At 42.5% G+C, this 22,049-nt stretch overlaps 1 protein-coding gene across 1 annotated transcript in view; it reads left to right on the forward strand.

Annotated features, from left to right (window-relative positions):
* The window catches only part of LOC146311840 (SH3 and multiple ankyrin repeat domains protein 1-like), a 62,373-nt gene extending 44,215 nt beyond the window's left edge, over window positions 1-18,158 (forward strand). The window contains exons 17-28 of the mRNA XM_084740349.1: window positions 548-630; window positions 789-913; window positions 4,848-4,983; window positions 5,163-5,243; window positions 6,314-6,322; window positions 6,523-6,549; window positions 6,643-6,699; window positions 6,878-6,999; window positions 8,987-9,110; window positions 9,892-13,114; window positions 14,313-15,212; window positions 15,499-18,158. Of these exons, the coding sequence (XP_084596475.1) occupies window positions 548-630; window positions 789-913; window positions 4,848-4,983; window positions 5,163-5,243; window positions 6,314-6,322; window positions 6,523-6,549; window positions 6,643-6,699; window positions 6,878-6,999; window positions 8,987-9,110; window positions 9,892-13,114; window positions 14,313-15,212; window positions 15,499-15,550 (4,939 nt within the window). The 3' untranslated portion in view covers window positions 15,551-18,158. The remainder of the gene's footprint in view (window positions 1-547; window positions 631-788; window positions 914-4,847; window positions 4,984-5,162; window positions 5,244-6,313; window positions 6,323-6,522; window positions 6,550-6,642; window positions 6,700-6,877; window positions 7,000-8,986; window positions 9,111-9,891; window positions 13,115-14,312; window positions 15,213-15,498) is intronic.
* The last annotated feature ends 3,891 nt before the right edge of the window (window positions 18,159-22,049 follow it).

Genomic DNA, 22,049 nt, shown 5'->3' on the forward strand with positions numbered 1-22,049 from the left:
GCCTGTCTGACTTCTTCTTGTACATAATTTGAAGTGTCATGTATGACCGGTAGTGGTGCGGTAGCTGGAGTCAGTAAAGCAGTATCCTTGCAAAAGCTGCCAGAGGCGGTGAAAGCTAATGCAGCGATTTAGGTGCATTTCGAAGTTTCCATTATCAGTGAAGTGTATGTGCACATTTTTCTAATGTGCCGTACCCCCCGGCCCAGTGCTTGTCAGCTCTGGCTGGATTAGTCCATAGTCTGGAATGTCATCTCATGTACACTTTCTCCCATTGTGACACTAACTGTATCCCCGCCATCAACCCTTTTGTGCACCAGCATTTTTGTATGACATTCTCAAGCCAACCTGTCTTTTGCTGCAGTGTGATTTCATAATGTGATGCAGTATTGCTGTTTTCCACATTCACAAAATGCTTTATTTGCATGACAATAAGACCTTTCTGTCGCTATAGAAGTCATATACCTCCCCAATTCTCTGTCTTTTTCTCCCTGTTTCTCTTCATCCCCCTTTCCCCCTTCCCCTCTGCTCCCTCTTTACTCTCACTAAGTGACTACATCATTAAGGAGAAGACAGTGCTCCTACAGAAGAAAGACAATGAGGGCTTTGGCTTTGTGCTTAGGGGAGCCAAAGGTGAGCCTCATCTCCAAATTCACCTCCACAGATTTCTCACTCTCATCTGCTCTTTTTCTCTCTTTCTAATCTCTCTATCCCATCCCTCATTTTAAACCCATGTTCTTGTTATCTGTGTCCACTCATGCTCAGCCTTTTTGTCCTCTTGTCCTCTGCAGCTCAGACTCCCATAGAGGAGTTCACTCCAACGCCAGCGTTCCCCGCGCTGCAGTACCTGGAGTCTGTCGATGAGGGGGGCGTGGCCTGGAGGGCGGGCCTTAGGATGGGGGATTTCCTCATCGAGGTAAGGACGAGATGCGTAACGTACTAACTAAACCCAACCATTCTGCTTAATCTGAGGTCCAACCTGGGCTGTACCCGACTCAAGAACTATGTCAAATGAATTAAATTTCGTTGTTCAATTCGAAGACTCATCAATTCGTTCCTCTTTGTACCACACTAAACTCCTGTATCAGCCCATATAAGTATGTTTTACCAGTAATGCCTTTCTTTGTCATCTGTGGTGTGAAAAGCAGTCTTTTAGTTCAGGTATTAAACACCCTCAATTTCTAGTGCCCCTCTCAGCTCATATCACAGACAGTTTGATTGTTTGTGGTGATTTTGAGCCTCGGTTTGTGAAGTTTACAGCTCAACTTGAAGAATCTCAGTTGAGTGAGGGGATAAATTTTGACTTTCAGGGGGCAGCCCTACAAACAACATGTATTCAGAAGCCATATTCAGATGAAACCTTAAAAAGTCACCATTACTGTGCATTTCTGGGTCCATGTTGCTGTTGGATGGTGTATATATCTCATTTTCAACTTGTCAAATAACCTTTTAGAGGGAGGATATTTCACAAACTACACAGGAAAAAGCAATACGACATTTTGAATGAGGGATTCAAATTTTACTAGTGCTTTATTCACTGATAAGTGCGACAAGTGCATGTTCCTCTGAGTGTCTCAACTCATTCTGGGAAAAGTAGGAAATCAAGAACCAGACAGGATGAAGAGATGTGTGTACACCAAAAAGCTACACTTCATTACAAAGTAACTTCCAGGATGCACTGAACCAAACATCACAGATCGATGATATCTCGAGGGTGGACGACAGAAACACATTTCAATGCAATCGCCGTACACTAAAAAACAATTTGATTGAACAAATAGGGCCAGGTTTACTAAATTCATTGAATTTGCAGCTGCAATCTATGTGTATTCAGTGCCTGATTTACTAAGACAGCAGTCAGCTCCTGGGGCAGTATTACAGAAACTTCCTACTTTAAGTCTTAAGTTAAGAAAAGAAGAGCCTAAGATAAGATTTTTCCCAATTTAGTATTACAGAAACAAATCTTAATTAACACTAGGAATCCCATGTTATCTCACTTCATCCCATCTTATCTCAGGTTAGGAAATCCCAAATACAATGTTGCTTATCAACGTTTTTCTGTTACCTAGCAACTGACACTACTTTTCTCATCTTGCAGAGCCAAACAGCTCTCTAACTGTTAGTTTGTTTGTTTTTTTTTATCATTGAAACACACTGAATCAAACATTGAAACATACAAGAAATGGAGCAAAACAACAATGACTTCAAGACAGATGAGTTAGAGGTGTTGATAACATCTGTACAAAAATCTGTTCTATTTGATAAATTTACAATAAGCTAACTCAGGAGATAAAGGAAAGAGAGTGTGCTGGTGGAAATGTGAAAGTTAGGACATCTCAATGGTTCCTGAAGTTAGGAGAGTTATTTTAAGATTTGGGGAATTTTGGATGCTTGTGTAATCCACATTTTTCGATCATAAGTTAGGATAAGAACATTGACTTACGAACTGCTCATCTGTTATGTTTTTTTTTTAATAAAATCAGGTCCTAACCCTAATAATCATGGCTACCAAGCAGTTAAGATAAGATTTGTAAGTTAAGAAGTTTCTGTAATACTGCACCTGGACTTCACTTGGCACTGAACCTCCAGACACACTCTGCGATTGAAGGAGAGCTCATCAGGGCAGTTCAAATGTGGGATTTCTATGAGAAGCTCAGAAAGGAAATTACAACATAGTGATTTTGATTACAAAATATTTACTTTGGCAAACTGCACCTGAGAAAAACTGTTAGTGTTTCTCAAAATATTTCTAATAAAATGATATTATAATCAGTGACATCTATCTAATTATTAATTCAGTAGGACACAGTAAACACTTTCATGGTAAACAAAAAGGAGATGAAGTATGAGTAGGTGGAGATGGTGTTGATTTGGATGTTAATGCTGAGAAATGCAGCCAAACTCACACTGCCTGGACTGATTTTACAGTTCATTGATGGTCAAGTTCAAATTCAAGTTTGATTAATGCATCGTTGATAAAACATCGTTCTCCTATTCGTTTGTGTTATGTGAGTCAGATATTTTATTATTGCTGATAAAGGGGATAAAAGCACAGTAAAGCCAGAGGGCTTATTTCCATTGTGGTCCTCTAGTATAACTCTTAACACATCACAAGACAGCACAAAAAACCAACAAGATAGCAAGTGAAGACAGGACAATCAATACAAAATATATAGCTGGCAGCAGTGAGGCTATGTCAAAGTGCTTTTGATTGCTCGGTATTAAAAACTAAGGATTAAAAGTACATATGCTACATTGTGCTTTGTAATGGTTTCTTTAAAGTCATTTTAAATATGCTCTGTGAGGTAGTTTGTGGACAGATTGTTCCATTGAACTGCTGCACTATAGAGAAATGTGTTTTTGCTCATTAGGCTTTTGAATCAAAAAGGTATAAAGATTGTTAAGCTACCTCTTGTAAAGTAGCTATGACAGTCTCTTAAACGTGAGAAATACTTTGGTACCATATTACTGAATGAGCAGCATCTTAACCTTTCTTTTTTCCACCATCAAACACTTGAGTCTCTTAAAAATGTGCATTATCAAGATGTGTATATGGATGGACTTGTATATATAACTCTTGTTAATTCTTTTGTTGTGATTAATTAAGTGCTTATTTTTTATTTCTAATAATCAGTTTTTATTTTTTCAATGCCAGTTTATTTTCCCACAACAGTCGTCCTTGTGGCTCTTGTAAATCCCATCTGTGCTGTGTTTAAGCCTCTCTGCAAAACTGACATTCACAAATAGCTTGACTTTGGTAAATCCATCAAAATATATATTCAACCTCTATTAACATGTTTCCTCCTAATAATTGCACAATCCTCCCTTAAATGCATTTGCAAACTGCACCTCCAGCCTGGTGTGTCTGCTTGTTAAATTCAGCACATGTGTTTGGGTCCGACTGCATCACATCTATGTCTATGAATGATAACCATAAAGGCTTTTGCTTAAGACTGAGGTTTTGCTCCATTTCTATGGTAATTTTCTGACTATAGTTTTTATACTGTTACTAAGTATGTGCAGTATTTTGTATGCAGTGTACTTCATAGCTGGTGAGTTCAAATATCTGGCCATTTTGTAACTTTAAAGGTCTCTCTTTGTTGCCTTTAAAAATCCATTTTAAAAATGGTGATTGTCAGACCTCTATTAAAGCTGACACATACCTCTAATTAGTATTCAACCTAATATGAGTCACTTATGTAGCTGCCCAAGCCTTTTTGATTTACTGTAGTCGCTGCCTGAATTGCTGGTGCACTCGTCCAAAACACTGCAAAATTATGTGCAGTATTTTTGAAGATAAATCTTAGAAAACTGTTAAAACATGCCAAAACATGGGAAAGCTACATTACCAGAGTGGGCACAAATACACCCTTATTAACTCTGTGGGGTTTTGTATCCGCTCCCTGTAGGAAGAATTGTTACTTACTTGTTAAAAGTTCTATTTAAAAGGAGCAATATATACCATTTGCACCTGCAAAAATGAGAACTGCCATTCAAATAGCAAGTTCAAACCATAGATTGTATATTAAATAGGTTGAAACCATATTTAATGTATAGTATACTGTATGGTTGAAGTAAGTTGTTTCCCCTGCCCCCTCCTCCTCAGACTTGGGGAGTCTTCAAGAGCACTGCAGGAGCACAAGACGTGCATCATTGTAATTTGATAATAACAAGTGATGATGAGCCAGACTCCATTAACATATTGCTAAATTCAATCATTATAAACATCTACGCCCTCTATCTTGGTCAGTTTATGATTTATTACAGTAAATATATTACAGATTTCTCCTTTAAATGGATATTAAAGCAACACTTCACCTCATTCAGTCCACCCTCTTTGTATCTGTCAGGTGAATGGCCAGAATGTGGTGAAGGTCGGCCACCGGCAGGTGGTCAACATGATCCGACAAGGCGGCAACAGCCTCATGGTGAAAGTTGTGATGGTTGCTCGAAACCCGGAGCTGGAGGACACTGCTCGGAAGAGAGGTAAGAGTCAAATTTTCCTTGTATGTCATTTCCATCCCATGTTTATGATGTGATGATAAAGTTGATTGCATGTTTACTTCAGCCTAAAAGCCTGTTGCAGTGTGGTCGTCATTGGTGACTGCATGTTTATACGAGAATACTAAACATTAAGTCTGCATTTGGCTGGCTTCCTTTGGCAGCGCCGCAGCAGACTAAAAGACTGACTCCTCCTGCCATTGCCCTGCGCTCCAAGTCAATGACATCAGAGCTGGAAGACATGGGTAAGATGATAGAGGGGACAAAGCACTGAATGCAAAGAATAAAGAGGAGGGGAGACGTAAAAAATAAATTAGATTTCAGTCCCCCACAATTTGGAAATATGAAAGCAGCCTCTCTGCAGGATTATGGTACAGTACTCTGGCACTATTAGGGAAACACGGCATTAAATATTAACTAAGTTGATGCAGAGAGCCAAGAAAATTATCCAGTATAGGTGTGATTTCATTTTTTTTTTTCATTAGGAATAGTTTGATGATGAAGCAGCTTTTTGACTCATTTGCACTTTTGATGTTTTCTGTGAAGAGGAAAGGTGATAATTAAGAGACTGTCTGAAGTGTTTACAGACTCTTATTAGACTTTATTAGAGAGTAGTTTGGGACAAATTACAACAGAGCTGCACTGTAAACTAAAGTGTATTGTTTCCCACTTTCGACCCTCATCAGACTTCGTTAGAGGGTAATTAGGGACACATTACAACAGAGCTGTACTGTTAACTAAAGTGTGTTGTGCCCTGCTTTTAGACCATTATTAGACTATATTAAGAGGGTAACTTAGTGCACATTATGACAGAATTATACTGTAAACTAAAGTGAAATCACACAATAATACGCTTTAGATTGCAGTACAGTTTTGCTGTAATGTGTCCCTAATTACCCTATAGAAACATCAAACTGGAAGAGCTGACAATGGACTAAATGGAAAGAATAAAGAGGAGAGGAGACATAAAAAATAAATTAGACTTGAGTCCCCCAGATTTTTTTTTTCTTGGGGGGATCGCATTAGAAAGCAGCCTCTCTGCAGGATTGTAGCACAGTACCCTGGCACTATTAGGGAAACACAGCATTAAATATTAACCGAGTTGATGCAGAGAGCCAAAAAATTATCCAGTATAGGTGTGATTTCATTGTTTTCATTACGAATAGTTTGATGGGGAAGGATCTCTTTTTGATTCATTTGCACTTTTGATGTTACTCGTGAAGAGGAGAGGTGATAATGGAGAGACTGTCTGATGCCGTCAGTCACAAACCACTCTTTGTTTCTTTCTCTCCTGAACCGAATGTGCTGCACACAGTGGACAAAGGTGGGAGAATCATGGATTTGTGTCCTCTCATTATCATTTCCGTCCCCATCACCACCCCTCTCATCACATCAGTATTCACACCATCACATGTGTCTGAGTATGTACAGTATTTCATCCTTTCATCTGCTTTAATACACATGACTACACACAGCAGCTCTAGTCACACCTAATTTCTGTTTCCCGAATTATGTATGCTACAGCTGCCTCTCCGTGGAAAAAGAAAGCAGGTGAATATCAGCCTTTATCATTACCCCTATCAGCCCCTGAGCTTTAATTAAAAGTCAGCCTGTTTGATGCTCTTTTTTCTCCTCCTTCTTCAGAATACGACTCCTCTCAGGGTCCTGATAAGAAGAGGACAGTCTATCAGATGGCACTAAGTAAGAAATCACTCTCACCACTCTTGTTGTACTGTAAAGGGGTGTTTTTAAACCTTCAGGGAACAGGAGGGGCCTCAGTGAAATCCTCTTTTTCATGTTTCTGCCTTTATTTCATGCTCCTTCTTACTACCTCTCTACATTCCTTCTCTGCCCTGCCCCTGCTCGCTCTTTGTTTTAGATAAACTGGATGAAATCTTGGCTGCTGCCCAGCACACTATTACATCAGACAACCAGGGCCAGAGGGGTCACGGAGGCAAGAGGGACCGGAGCAAGAGTATTGTTCCCAATGTCTCCAATGAGGTACAGTTGGGAATTGGGAGGAAACGATCCTAGATTTGGTTGTTCACATAACTTGTTGTATTCTGCTGGATTTAAATTAGACTCAATTTCTGTTTGAGCAAAATATTAACTAATGCAATACCACTTTACCATAAGGCTACCCTTATAAATAGATTAATAAATGGTTTAGAATTAGGTTATTGATTAGGTTGTAAACGTGTTATAAATCATTAAAGTAGCAATGCCTAAAATGTGTCCAGAATTTAAAACATCCAAAAAATTATCAACAGAATGTGAAGAGGTTATGATGTTATGTCACAGACATCTATATATTGTGTTGTTAATAATTAAGTTAGCATGCTAACCAGTTAGCCCTGGCCCGTGCAGTCTAGTCATATCACTTTGTGTCTCAAGAGGCAATACTTCAGTTCCTTCAAAATAAGTGAAGAAAGCAATGAGATGTGAGACTTAACAATTCAGATAATTGTGGGTTCACTATTTGGCAAGCAACAGGTCACTGTTGCCCTTTTTAATCTAATGTGTTGCAACAGGTTATTAATGATTTATAAAGTGTTTACAACCTGATTAATATCCTAATTCTAAATCATTTGTAAGGATAGTCTCATTGTAAAGTGGTACAACAAATAATGAGCAGTTATGGAACTGTTTCCAAGTCTAAAAAATACCTGATTCACACATACAACAGAGCTTCTCCACTGCTTCAGGATGTATCACATATTTAGTCAGGGAAGTGACTAATGCTAGCAAGGAAAAAAAAACGATTCCTATCTAAAAGCAGCTTGGACTGTTGCTGCTTTTTTTTTTTTTTTTTTTTTTTTTTTTTAGCTCGGTGTGTTCTCCTGCCCTCACTGCACTTTACAGAAAATGATTGACAATGGACCACCCACACCAAAACATTTGTTTAAGTGTGAGTCAGGTAGAGCCCATTCATCTACATTCTGTTGCCTGATACACTAATGCTGGGATTGACTGCTTCTTCTGTCTTGCGTTATACTGTATATCAAATCAATACGAGCTAAAAGGGTAACTGCAATGTTTTACAGCGTGGACCCTGTTTTCTTATGTGTACGATATGTTTTGTTTAACCAGAAACAAATGTTTTATTGCTCTTGCCAAACTAACCAGACTCTCTTTACAAAACACCAATTTTAACATAATCAATCATTGTTATCTTAATTAAAACTCAATAGAAACACAGTAAGACTCACCAAAAACGTCTTGGCTCATCTGTCCACTGTTCCAACTATCATCAACTCTCATTTGATTGAATAAACCATAAACTGACCACATTAGATGTGAAAATATCAGGAGAGGTGTGAGAGAGAGATCAGACATCACTGAGGCAGCGAGGAAGAAACGCTGTGTACAGCTAGAATATTTTTAGCTCTACCTCAGTGAATTAAGGGTTTATTTCAACCCAGCAACCAGAGTCGATGATTGCTGGAACAGTAGAAGGACTAACTAAGATGTTTTAGGTGAGCTTTTGCTTCTGTCAAGTTTGGATGAAAATGTCTGTTATAGTTTTGTAAAGAGAGTCTGGTTAGTTTGGTGACAGCGATAAAACAGCTGTCTCTGGTTAAACAAAGCATATCTTCCCTATAATATCATATCATAATATTACTATTCAAAAACAGTTTGTTTTCAGACACTCAGATAATCTGTCAATGGCAAAAACAAGCACTTTTAGTGAACATACTTTGACGCTGCGCAGTTGTCCGTGAGGATTACTTTGCAGCACAGTTTTGCTTTTGCTGGCTGTAGCTCTCTCCTTCAATACTGGGGCCGTTTCAAAAACTGTTTTCCCCTGTAGTCATTCGAACACAAAAACATGGGAAAATTGGGTTGAAAAAATACATTAGTTACACTTTAACAGTCAACATCAGTTTGTCATGCTTCGACCGTATCTTAATGAATGTCTCCTCTTTTCTCTCCCCTCTCTTCCTTTGTCTTTTTTTCCCCTTCTCAAAATGTGTTTCGACACCTGAAGCAACCCTATGAGCAGCAGCCATCAGTGACTATGGTGCAGCACGGACCAGGTTTTGGCTTCAACCAAGCTCATTTTCAACCAGGCCACGGTCAGCATGCAGTGATGATGCGTCAAAAATCTATTGGTAACTGCAATTGTTATGTAAATATTTCTGCCTGCTCTGTGTAAGTGTCTTCTTAAAGGGATAGTTCAGATTATTTGATGTGTGGTTGTATGAGGTACTTATTGACTGTAAGTGTATTAGCTACAGTAGTATTTCACAGTAGTATTTCAGCCATTTAGAAGGTTCACATAAAAACATCAATATCAGTTTGAGTGTATAATACATTTGGAATATTTTCCCTGCTTTACTTTGCCACCAGACAGCCTTTTCCAACTCCAAAGGCAAAAACGGCAATTTTACCTTTCAAGAGCATGGGAGTTGCTGGTCTACTGCTGCCTCAATCTTTGTTACTGTGTGACTTCAATGTTTTAAAAGGATGGTTTGTATTCATCGAAGTCATGCAATAACACAAACAAACAGATCAAGGCAGCAATAGACCAGTAGCTCCCATGTTCTGTGAAGTAAAATTACTGAATTTGCCAGAGGAGTCTGATTGAGTGAGAGAGAGCAATATTTGGCTTTATATAACAGCAGTTTCCCATCAGAAAAAAAAGTAAAGGGGTGAAAATATTCTAAATATAGTGTATGCTTAAAATGATATTGATTTTTTTTCTAGGTGGACCCTTTTTAAGTGGCTAAAATACCTTTTGTTGCTGACCTTGTCCACAGCACTGCATACTGAACACCATCTGCTGTAGCTAATACAGTGACTTTTGATAAGTACCTCATACAACCCCACATCAAAAAATCTGAATTATCCCTTTAAGTGTTTGTGTGTAACCGCCTCTGTCCTTGTTCTCAGGTGTAACAGAGGAGGAAAGGCAGTACCTTCATCCGCCTGCTATGAAGCTGGCTCGCAGCCTCTCAGTGCCCGGACCAGAAGAAATCCCCCCACCACCGAACACATCCGCCCCAGATCCGCCTTTATCTGCAGGCCCTCATCCTGGGAGAGGGCCTGCTATGCCCATACCCCCCGTATCTCAAGCCCACTACCAGCTCCACTCCCAGCCGGGTCATCCTACTCAGGCGGGCTGGGAGAGGGGAGGACCTGGTGGGATGAACCAGCAGGTGATGGTCCCCACCCTCCGCAGACAATCGGAAGGACTCTGTGTCAGAGAGCCGGAGGCACCCAGGAGAGGTGGCGGCAAGATGGGAGGGTTAAGGAGAGGCTACAGCAGTGCTACACCACCGACAAGTGCTAAGCCTAAGGCACAACAAGCACCGCAACATCTCCCGCAGCACATGACCAACCGGGAGCAGGGTGGAGGCGTTGGCAGGGGGGCGACTAGAAGGGGCGGTCGTGGTGCTCTGATGAAGCAGTCAAAAGTGGAGGACGGGCTGAGACAGCACAGAGGAAAAGGAGGTGCAGCCAAAGAGAAGAGCTCCATCCCCATCCCCACCATCATCGTCAAAGCGCCGTCCACCAGCAGCAGTGGGCGTAGCAGCCAGGGTAGCAGCATGGAGGCTGAGCCCTCCCATGAAGCAGAAGACGCCGCCACAGATGCAACCCCAGACAGCCCCAACACCAGTCTACCTTCTCCGCTCACGCCCTCACCACCTCAGCCGCCTACGTCTACTCCCTTGCCTTCATCAACTGTTGCCCCAAGTGTTTCCTCGCAGCAAAACCTGGACAACTTGGATTATACTTCGACATTCAGTTCGACCTTTGGAGAAAGAGGTGGAGGAGGGGCACGCAGGGAAAGGGAACGTTTCCGAGACATGAGAAGGAAGAGTGCTTCTTTCTTCCTCTCGTCTGAGGAGGACATCCAGGGAGAGGCAGGAGGTGGAGGTGGAGGAGGAGGGGAAGGTGGAATGGCACTAGGGACAAGAATTCAGCCATTACAGAGCTCACAAATGGAAGTGCCCACCCCTCGTCTCCGCCCATCCAAGTCTATAGATGAGGGCATGTTTTCTGGGGACAACTACGTCAGCTACTCCAGCAGCATGCCCCCTGCCTTCGGGCTGCCGGAGTATTCGTCCCCCATCCTCAGTCAGGATGGACAGCCCAAGTCCGCTCCATCGATGTACGGCACCCAGCCTGCTACTACCTTTATCCACCCGCTTACAGGGAAAGTTCTGGACCCCTCGTCCCCACTCGGCCTGGCCCTCGCTGCACGAGAGCGGGCACTGAAGGACGACCGCAGGACACGCAGAGAGGAAAGACACTTTGGTCGGCAGTTGTCCACAGTCGGGGCATTCCCCACCCCTGTTCAGACCCCAACTCCCTCCCTTTTTGCAACCCCCACACAATCAGCTTACACATCACCAGTGTCCCTCCACCTGAGCTCCCCCACCGCGACCACCTCGCCTGCGTCTCTGAGCCGACCACAGTCACCAAGGATATTACGTCTGGGTGGAGGAGGTGGGGAGAGGGTGGAAAGAGAAAAGGAGGGAGGGCCCAGAGAAGGTCTTAGAGTTCGCTTCTCAGAGGACAGAACCAATCAGTATTCAACCCAGTATTACCCACAAAACACCCGGGAGAGAGAAAGAGAAAAAGAGGTGTATGACAGCCGACCTGCTCCACCCATACAGCCTCCTCCACCACCAGCTCAACCTGCACCCCGCCGACCTTCCTTCCTGCAGATGGACAGTACCACCCACACCAGCTACATCCCTCAGTACACTGTCCCCACAGCTCCAGCCCAGACACATGAAACTATGGGAGACACAAGAGCAGGAGCGGGCGGAGGTCTAGGACTGATGGTTCTTCCTCCACCTGCTCCATCAATAGATGCAGATGATGAGTTTGTCTTCGCAGATCCATTACCCCCTCCTTTACAGTTTGCCAACGGTAAGAATGAGAGAGGGCAGGAGTTTCCTCGACAGCATCAACACTCTACTGATGTTGCCCCACCTCCTCCACCCCCTCTTTCATCTACCAAGCCGTCAAACACTCAAACCCAACCCTCTCCACAGGGTGGTGACTCTGCCGCCTCCAGCCTCACCTCCTATGACAGCGAGGTGGCCAACCTCACACAGTCAGCTCTTTCTCCGTCTTATCCGTCCCCACAGATATTTCCTCCTTCCTCCTCTACCACCACCACCTCTTCTGCAGCTTTACCTGCTACATCACTGCACAGACCCCAGCCCATGTCCCAGTCTCACCCTTATTACAGCAGCTCGAATGACTCCTCTTTAGGTGGTCACATCCCAGCCCAGGACAGAGGCACAGCCGCCCTCACAGCCACCATGACCTATGCTACCACCACCATGACGACCTCTGCTGCTGCCTCCACCACCACCACCTCACCGTCGTCCTCTGATTACAGCATGACCATGGCAGGGCCTAAAGCTGGTTTCAGTACAGGGGGTAAAGCTGCAGACCACACTCACCATCCTACTATTATACCCAAGGGCGGAGACTGGCAGGACACTGTGGTGGATTCTGGGATTGAGGAGCTGGACAGTCACAGCAGCAGCGACCACCACTTAGAGATGCTGGGATTGAGCGGGCTGAGAGGAGAGAGAATGGGCGGAGGAGAAGGAGAAAGAGGAGGCGAGCATCAGGATCCTTGCACAACCTACTCAGGCGGGCAAACATTTGAGGTGCACAGTGCCAAACAGGCAAACCCCGTATTTCCAAAGATGACTCATTACAAGGAGGGTGGAGGGAGGGCTCCATCTGTAGCACTACGTAGGCAGAACAGCACCAATCCCGCTCCTCTGCAGCTGCACCGACAAAACAACCCAGAAGACATCAGGTTAGACGGAGTTCTTGTGGATGAAAGGAAACGCAAGCAGAGTCGATCCAAAATGGAGGATGGATTTAGCTCTGCTCTGGCCGCCTGCTTAGAGAGGCCCATGGACACAAGGTCAGTGGGATGGGTGGAGGTCGGGGAGCATGAGCTGGGTGGAGGTGGAGTGCAGAGAGATGGCATGGTTTTGGAGGGCCGCAAACTTCATTCACCTCTTTCGGGAGTGAAGGCCAGTATCATCAATGAGCTGAGCTCTAAGCTGCAACAGATGAGTAGCATGAAGAGCATGGACGACTGGAGCCACACTCCAAAGTCTCCCACCATGCACAGGTTTGTTTGTCTTTATCAATCAGCCCTTGATATTAAAAGAATAGTTTGGATTATTTGAAGTGGTGAAGTATTATTATCTACTGTAGATGGTGGTTGACACACCCCCAGTTAGGAGAAGCCAAGAAGGGCACAGGCACAGAAGCTAAACATGTACTGCTGTGGACAGAGTCAGTAACAAAAGGTGTTTTAGGCATTTTAAAAAGACAAACCTAAAAATAATCAGTTTCAGTTTAAGTATACAGTATAATTAGAATATTTTCACTGCTTTGCTTTGCCATCAGACAGCCTTTTCCAACCTCAAACCACAGTTATGTAAGCCAGATATCACTCTCTCCAAACCAACCAACTTCCATAGAAGAAATCTCCCAGAACACAGAAGATGCTGTACAACACCTGCCTTTTTTTCTAAATATAGTTTACTCCGAAACTGATACTGACTTTTTAGGTAGACCTAAAATACCTTTTGTTGCTGTCCACAGCAGTTTATTGCTTAGCAACCATGCTGGTTTCCCTTTCTGCTTCTCCAAACTTGGGGCATCGACTCCCATCTACCGTAGGTACACTCTTAGAAGTAAAGGTGCTAAATAGAACCATAAAGGGTTCTTCAGCATGTCCCTCCAGGAGAGCACTTTTTGGTTTCTGGTGGAACCTTTTACAAAGGTTTTACTTGGACCCTTACCCTTTCAGAGAGCTCCACCTAGAACCCAACATGAAGGGTTATACCCAGAGCCACCCGTGAGAGGTTCTACAGAGTACCCTTCTGTGTGGACTCTATCCAGAACCATGCCACCTTCTAAGGGTGCTAACAAGAACCCACTTCTTTCTTCCAAGAACACTTTATATTATGGTAAAGCGACCTTGACAAAAAAGTAATCTTAAAGGATTTCCACCCTTTGAGAACTCTTTCTTCAGAAAAGGGGTTCTTAATGGAACCCTTAGTCTTACAAAATACCCTTGGCAAACATTTCCATCAAAAAAGGGTTCCTCAGAAGCAAATTGTTCTGGGCAGAACCTCAGCCCTTCAGGAAGATCCTTTTTGGAACCCTTATTTCTAAGACTGTAACACACTGACTGTCGACAGGTACCTCATACAATATAACCCCACTTCAAATAATTTGAACTATCCCTTTAAAATTAAAATTTACATATCTTCTTATTGTAACTAAACCCTCTTGGGTTCCTTTTGTGTGTCTTTCAGGTATTCAGCGGATTACACTGATGCATTTCACAGCCCCCCTACTGGCCGCTCCACCTCGCCATTACCCACTTCCTCCCCACAGCATCATCGTCAGATCCTGACACCAAATCTGTCGGCCACCCCTTCTGTCTCTCCTTCCCCTCAAGTCCCAATTCAGCGCAACTGGACGCGCTCCCCGTCTCCACAGATGCCTTCCTCCCCAGTTCATTCACACCCTCCCCACTCCCCGACCTACAGCCCATACCCAACGTCACCGAAGCATCGCTCAAAGATGCGCAGGCAGACTTTTGATTTTCAGTGTAGTCCCACTAAGGAGATGCGGTCTTCAGTCTCTCGGCGCCGGGCTCCCAGCCCTCTTATCTATAACACTGAACAGCCAAACCCCTCCCCTCCCAGACCCTCCTCTCTCCCCATCCTGCCCAGCACACCCGTCTACAGCAACCCCTTTGACTTCCCCGGGCCCCTCACTCCTCCATCTCCTGGCCTCCCTCTAGGAGATACCTACAAAGCTTCAACTCCTCCTCTGTTCTCCCCATCTGGTGTGCCAAGTCCGAACCCGCTACTCGTCTCCCGCTCTCTGTCCCCCACCCATTTCCTCTCTGGTGCCTCCTCCCCAATGCACCTGCCCCCCAGCCCGTCCTGCCTCAACTACCCCCACCTCACCCCTCCTCCCCCGGCCAAACCCTTTGCCGTCAAGCCCCTGCCCTACTGGACCAAGTACGATGTGGCCGACTGGCTGGCTTACCTGAACCTGGGCGAACACAGAGAGCGTTTTATAGACAATGAGATAGATGGATCACATCTGCCTTCGCTCACCAAGGACGACTTCTTGGACCTCGGAGTGACCCGCGTGGGACACCGAATGAACATCGAGAGGGCGCTGAAGAAACTCACTGACAGGTGAGGGAGGACAAATAGACTCTCGAACACGTAGAGCCAACGGGGTCAAAAAGGTGAAAAAGGAAGCACCGGATGGTGAAGGAAAGTGTCTCATTCCTTCCTTACAAATTAGCCGGACCATCCCCTTTCTGTTCATTAGATGCATATAATTTGATAAGCTATCTCATCTTCCCTCCATCACCTCTTCTCTTTATTAACCTGTTTTATCAACCCTGTTTAGTTTACTCCATCTTTCTTTCATTTCCGCCCATTCTTATTCTTTCATTTGCCCTCCTTCTCTCCTCAGGCGACTCTCCTCTCCTTTGCATGTCACTACTTCTCCCCGAGACACAGACTGAGAGAGTGAAGGGGTGATTGAAACAAATTGACAAAGATGAACAATATCAGAAGAAGTGCAAGAGAAGAACAGTGGACATCAACAGGTTGTGGATGTATGAGAGTGTTTCAAATTTGCTATACATGTTTATGAAATTTGTGGAATTGCCACTGGTTAAGAAAGAGAGGGTGTGAAGAAATTAAGACTCACATGAAATTGATGCTCTTCAAGTGAAAATATACTTTAAAAGTTACTTTTGATGGACAGGCATTTAATTAACACACCGATTTGTGCTGTAAAAGAAAAACATACACACACTCATTCTCATGCACACTGACAGATGGATTCTCACACCATCTGCTGCTGAAAACTTCACTCTGAGTTCAAAGAAAAGTTGAAAAGTTGCTGCTTAAAGGGTAAATCCCCCAAAAAATGTTACTGTTTGTGGGTGAATCACATCCTAACATCAGTTTTGTAGCTTTAAGCAGATCAGAGTATCAAATGGCTGTGAACAGTGGAGCCAAAGTCAGAATATGAGAGAAAGGGTTTTGTTTGTAAATGATAGAAGAAAATGGTAGACAACAATAGTATTCTTTTTATATATTTGCCATATTCCCACAAAGGATGCCCCAAAACGCTTTGTATGTATGTACTTTGCGAGCACTAAATATATCTTACATGTTAAACGGGATTCACTATTAGTAGAACCATTTGTTTTGTACTAAGTGCTGATCGCAATCATTCATTTCAAACTGGTCAGGGTATTTATTACTGTGGAATTCAAGTTGTGCATAATGAGGACATACAAATACTGAGAAAATATTGTTGTGAAATTACCTTTTTGTTATTTTCCTGATTATTCTATAGAAAGGAGAGGAAATGTTGAAGAAAAATTGAAACCACAAATCATCTTTTTCCTAGACTTTATTGGTGTTTATGGCTATAGCACAGGTCACGGGATGGATCCATCCTATTTGATGCCATAATGTTGACCGCTATCTCTCACACAGCAGGTGCAGTGATCAAAAGGGCTTCTTACTGCTTCTCTGTCTGCCTGACTTCCTCTACCTTTAGCCTCTGTGCGTCTGCGTGTCTGATTTTGTGCGTGCGAGTGTTTGTCAGCCTGCGTCGGTGGCTTTCCCCTGACCTACACCTTCCTCTTTCTAATGCCTTTTCCAAAACATATTTATAATGGTCACAATTTTTTTTTTCTCACTAGTTGACAATCCTAATGGTTCCCTGTTCCACACACCAATCGTTGGAAAAAGAAATATTCTGACCCACTTTTCAAAAGTTTTTTTCGGAGTGATAAATTTAAAGTAAATACTGTATATGTTACATAGAGGAGAACATGAACGCCCTTGATTTTTTTCTAGCCATTCCCTGCAGTGAATTCAACTGTAAGGTAAACACACACATCATTTATAGATCTATATGTAATGATGATGATGACAATGATAACATAAAAATATAGTATAATAAAGATAATAATATTAAGTATGTAAACATTTTTAAGAATCTCCGTCTTCCAAATAGTGTGGACAAATTCTTTGAAGCTTTGTTTTGTTTCTGTTTCATTTTTGTTTTTTGTTTTTTCTGTAAATGCTTTCTATACTGCTCGCCCTGTGGTGACCCCCAGTGAAGCTGACACACATTAGTTAATGCGTATTCTCTCTATGTGAGTTTAAAAAAAAACTTTTGACTCTGTAATCTCATGCTGAGTTGCCTCAATGCTATCTCATGATGGACTGAAAGGACTGAGCAGTAGTGTAGAAAGCATTACATACTATGATTTAAAAGAGTATTTTAGGTCTAGTGAAATGCATAATGAATATGACTACATACAGTATGAGCATAAGTATGCAGAGATAAAAGGTATATATATAAAAATATAAATATATATATAAAGTTTTGCTTTAAATAAAATACAGTATATACTGATAAACAATATGATAGAGGTACAACTAAGGTGTTGAAATAAATGCTAAAATAAACTCTGGCCCTGTTGTGATTCTCATTTCTCCTCTCCTGACAGATTCACATAATGATCCAATTTAAAGTGCTGTGTTTGAATTGAGTCATTTGGCAGCAGCTCGTCTCAGCCCTGCGGTGGTTGAACACAACATTGTTTTCGGGTCCAGGATTATTTTCCCATCAGGCTCGGTGAGCTAATAGGACAAAAGAGTAGAGCTCATGGGGAGGGAGAAGATGAGATGCCTTAATTCAAAGCAAGCAGTGGCTGCATTCATGCAGAAAACCGAAAGACGTCTGTAAGGCATGAAAAACAATGACAAACAGCTTGGAAGGAGATGAATGTGACATTGTTCGCTAGCGTGGTGGCCAGAATATTGTAAATATAATGTTTTTGATTCTTAAAGTTTGTGCCAGCCATTCAGGTTGCCCATTCTTTGTTTTATTTCTGCAGTTGGAGTGTCTTCATAATTACCAAAATTACAGATGTCAGGGCTTGTTTTTCTCTATGGAGGTGAAGCCACAAGCTGTCATTTGTCTTCCTAAAGTATGAAAAAAAAAAACTTCCACAGAAAAAAAAAAAAACACTGCAGGGATGTACACCAGTCTCCCAAAAGATGTTCCTTCATGTAATGTTTTGATCATGCTGGTGGAGAGTGCTGGCTCGTTGTTGGTCCAAAACCTCCCGTAAGTGTTCCGTTTGGTTGAGATCTGCTGACTGCTAAGGCCACAACGTATCGTCATCAATCATCTGGATTTGTTATGGTTTTTCACTCATTCAACCAGGTTTTCCTTTTAATTTGTTACCCAGCTGAGGAAACGGAGGCTGTGATTCTGGAAACTGATTTTACTCTTGAAATGTCATTTTCCAATTCTGTGAGCACCACAAACTACAGGTTTTCATGGGTTCAAAAATGTGTGCCCAAACCCAAAAAGACCCGGAAATGTACTTCCTGAAACTGAACCAGACCTGTCTATTTTTTGAAATGTGGGACTGAGACCCATTCAGCCACGACAAATGTTGGACCTGAATCCGACAGGGAGAGACAGACCCGATTGACACCAATTTCACAGTTGATTGCCACTGACAAGGTAATGTTAATTTACAAGGTGACAAAACTTTGTGTCGACCTGATGTAAAGTTAGAAGACATCTCCCCTGCGCGTGGCCGAGACATACATAATGCGTTATTCTTGTCAAGAAAGTTGGTAAAATACATCCAAGTTTTCTGTTATTCCCTCTCCAGACCCAATGAAATGTAAAATATAAACTCGGGTCCCAGGTCAGGTCTCCTAGAGTTCAGGTGGACCCATTAGGACCCCTACCACTAACAATATTCCATTGACCTCTACTGTACTGGGTAAAGGCAGGAAGCTTATTTTCTGGGTCCATTGACTGATTCATCTGGCATCATGACATGCTGCAGCTGCTTCTCAGTTGAAAAAGCAATCGATCCAGTGAGTGCCGCAGGGGAACTAAAAATTAGCCACAGTCGGGACTGTTATCAGGCTGTGCACTGGAACCAAGGAGGAACAATAACAATGGCGACCACTATAGACAAGATAGAGCCTGCTATCAAGGCTGTTCTATATCAATTAAAAGCACCAATTATGAAATCCGGACAGCTCTCTGCTAGTCTGACTCACCGGATGAACACTGTGAGTATAAACCTGCCACTGGCTGTCTAAGTCACCAGAAAAAACAACGACCTTTGAGCTGCAACCTACAGGTTGAAAACTAGCGCCTGGGACACTGATGGTACCAGCGTAAACAAGCAAGCAGTTATTACCTTTTTTTTGCAGTGATGTAGAAATTTTAATGCCAAAACTCACCTCCACCAAAGCAAAGCCTGGTCTACACTTATTTGCAGTAGCACCATCGCTGCATCCTTGGCTTAGCGCTGCCAGTTTGTGATTAGTATACAGAAATGCAAATAAGGTGGGTGGATTTTTCCTTTATAGCAGAATGTGCATGTATAGACCTCTCCAGCACTGAGGGCTGTGGAGACGGATCTGGCTTTGCGAGACTAGCACTCTGCAAAACCAGCATGTTAGCATGGCTGCGCATCAGTGTCAATTTAAAATGACGCTATAATCAAGCAGATTCGTTGGTCCCTAGAACAGACTAGCCTGGCATTGCAAGACTAAGAGACCAAGGGGCAATTTCAATGGGTGTAGAGCAAAATACTTCTGCCAGTAGGGTAGGGTTACAGCCAATCAGAGCAACAAAATGTAATATAGCACTGAGTGACACGTGCTCTTTGGGGCATGGCTAGGTCTGTCTTCAAGCAGGAAAAAATGGACTCTGGTGACAAACTTAATCAAATTACAGCTGAAGGATACACTAAAATGTGTTTGTGAAAACATTTGGCATGCGATATAGGCAATTCTGTAACAGCATCTTGATTCATATTTAATCAGCTCTGACTAGTTTATTTAGTTTTATCTGAGCTTTGTGAGCCTGGTGTGTTGTGCTTAAAATGTGTTACTTTTCAAATCTGGACAATCCTCTGTCAGTCATCATATAAAGCCCGCCCCGTATTAAACAAACAGTTGTGATTGGCCCTCAGACATCCAGGACAGGTGGAAATCTGTCTGAATCGGAGGGTGGTCAGATGTGTCTGCCAGAGAAAATAAAACATGAGCCTGCAGATATGTCTGGTTTAACAAGTTGATAGTTCTGCTTGACATCAGGCAAAGAATTACAAATAAATATATTTCAAAACCTGGGCACTTAAAACAGAAACTATCTGGATGAGTACATACCACGAGTGTGTGGTAAGTGAGGAAAATACTAAATTAGGTGAACTGACCCTTAAATGTCAATTGGCATTGTGTGGAGGAAATTTAAATATGTTAGGGGAAATACTGTAACCCTCAAAGACATGGCACTTTAATTTACTTTAGTTGAAATAGTGAGGAGGGAGACATTAAACAACACTGACACGCTCAAGTCCATCAGTTTAAAGTGTTTCTTTTGTGGTCCTCAATGTAACAGGAGTAAAGATACAGAGTCTAAAGTCCTGTTTATACTGGACAAAAAACACACTAACATCTGGCTTTTGTCTTCAGTGGGAAACAGTACAGTTGGCATTCATTCCTGGGGCAAATGACTCTGCAGTAGTCACAGGTATTTATCAGCTCCAGCTCTAATTGGCAGTGATGGAAACATGATACCTGGGTGTAGACACACTCATTTTTGCTCCTTTTTTAAACCTGTTTTTATCAGGGTTTAGCTTTGTTTTAAAAAAAAAAACCCTGCATATCCATGCTAATTATGGTGTTAAAATGGTGACATCATACTAACCAATGGCGAATATAATTGTTAGTAAAATCACAAAAATAACTTTTAAAAATATTTTGGAGGTCAAAGGTCAAAGGTCAAGTTCACCATGCGCTTATGTCTGTCCCATTCTTGTGAAAGTGATATTTGAAGAACTTCTCTGGAGTTTTTCTACAAACTTTTGACCCTTCACTAAGTTCCTCCTGCGAACAGCAATTATCTAATCATAGAGTAACAATCATAACTAAGGAGCTGCAGGCTTGTCAAGCTTTGTATTTCTCTACACGTGGAGGCACAGGGCTCTAAGAAGAACAATACTTTGTGTCTCATGAGTCTGTAAATGTTAGCATGTCCAGCTAGCTATCACTAGCTTACGAGCTGCAATAACATTATCTCCGGCCAAACTTGTTAGATACCACAGCATCTGCAGTTGTTATGTGGGAGGTTTAAGGAGAAGGATGTGTGCTGGTGCAGAATCAAAGTGGGCTGACAACAGTACATCTCTCTGGCTTGCACTCTGAGATCTAGGCTGGATTATCTTAGCTCTTATCCCAGCTCTCTTCCTGGGGCAATGGCGGTCTGGCTGAGTGACCGTAACAAGGCCCACTGCACTAATCGAGTCCCTGCACTTCCTTTTTCCTTGTTAATGAGTGTATTTCTGTCTTCTGTCATACATATACATACTATATTTAATCGTCCGACCAATCTTTGCTGAGAGCTAGCTTTAGCCTCAGTCTTTTAGTATTAACGTTATATCATGCGCACAGCCATTAAGTAGTTTTACATATTCAATACACTTTCACAGGTTGCTTGTTTTCAAAAACGTCTCAGCTGGCTCAGGATTTCAAGCATTAGCTTTAGCTTACATTAGCCAGCTAACTTTATTTTAGCCATAAAACCCACGATTGTTAGCTTGAAATGAGAGACTAATTCTGTTTACTTCTCTGTGAAATCAAAGGCAGAGTGTTCAACAGTTACTCCCAGTCTGCCACCATTATCGCTGTAATATATATCGTATATGCAAGTAATATATAGTGTATATGCAAGCTTGACAGTCATAGCAACAGTAACTAAGGAGGGCAGGGCTTAGCGAAGGGTCAGGGTCACCTGGACCCATGAATGAACTGATTACATTTTGGTGGTCAAAGGTCACTGTGACCTCACAAAACACATTTTTGACATTTCACACAAATGTCTAATATGTTACTAGCAGTGCTGAAGAGTAACTATGTAACTTGTGATGAATTAAATGCAATTGTAATCCATTA

This window comes from Lutjanus erythropterus, chromosome 17, assembly GCF_056507025.1.
Source record: "Lutjanus erythropterus isolate fLutEry1 chromosome 17, fLutEry1.hap2, whole genome shotgun sequence".
Classification (NCBI taxonomy): domain Eukaryota; kingdom Metazoa; phylum Chordata; class Actinopteri; order Lutjaniformes; family Lutjanidae; genus Lutjanus; species Lutjanus erythropterus.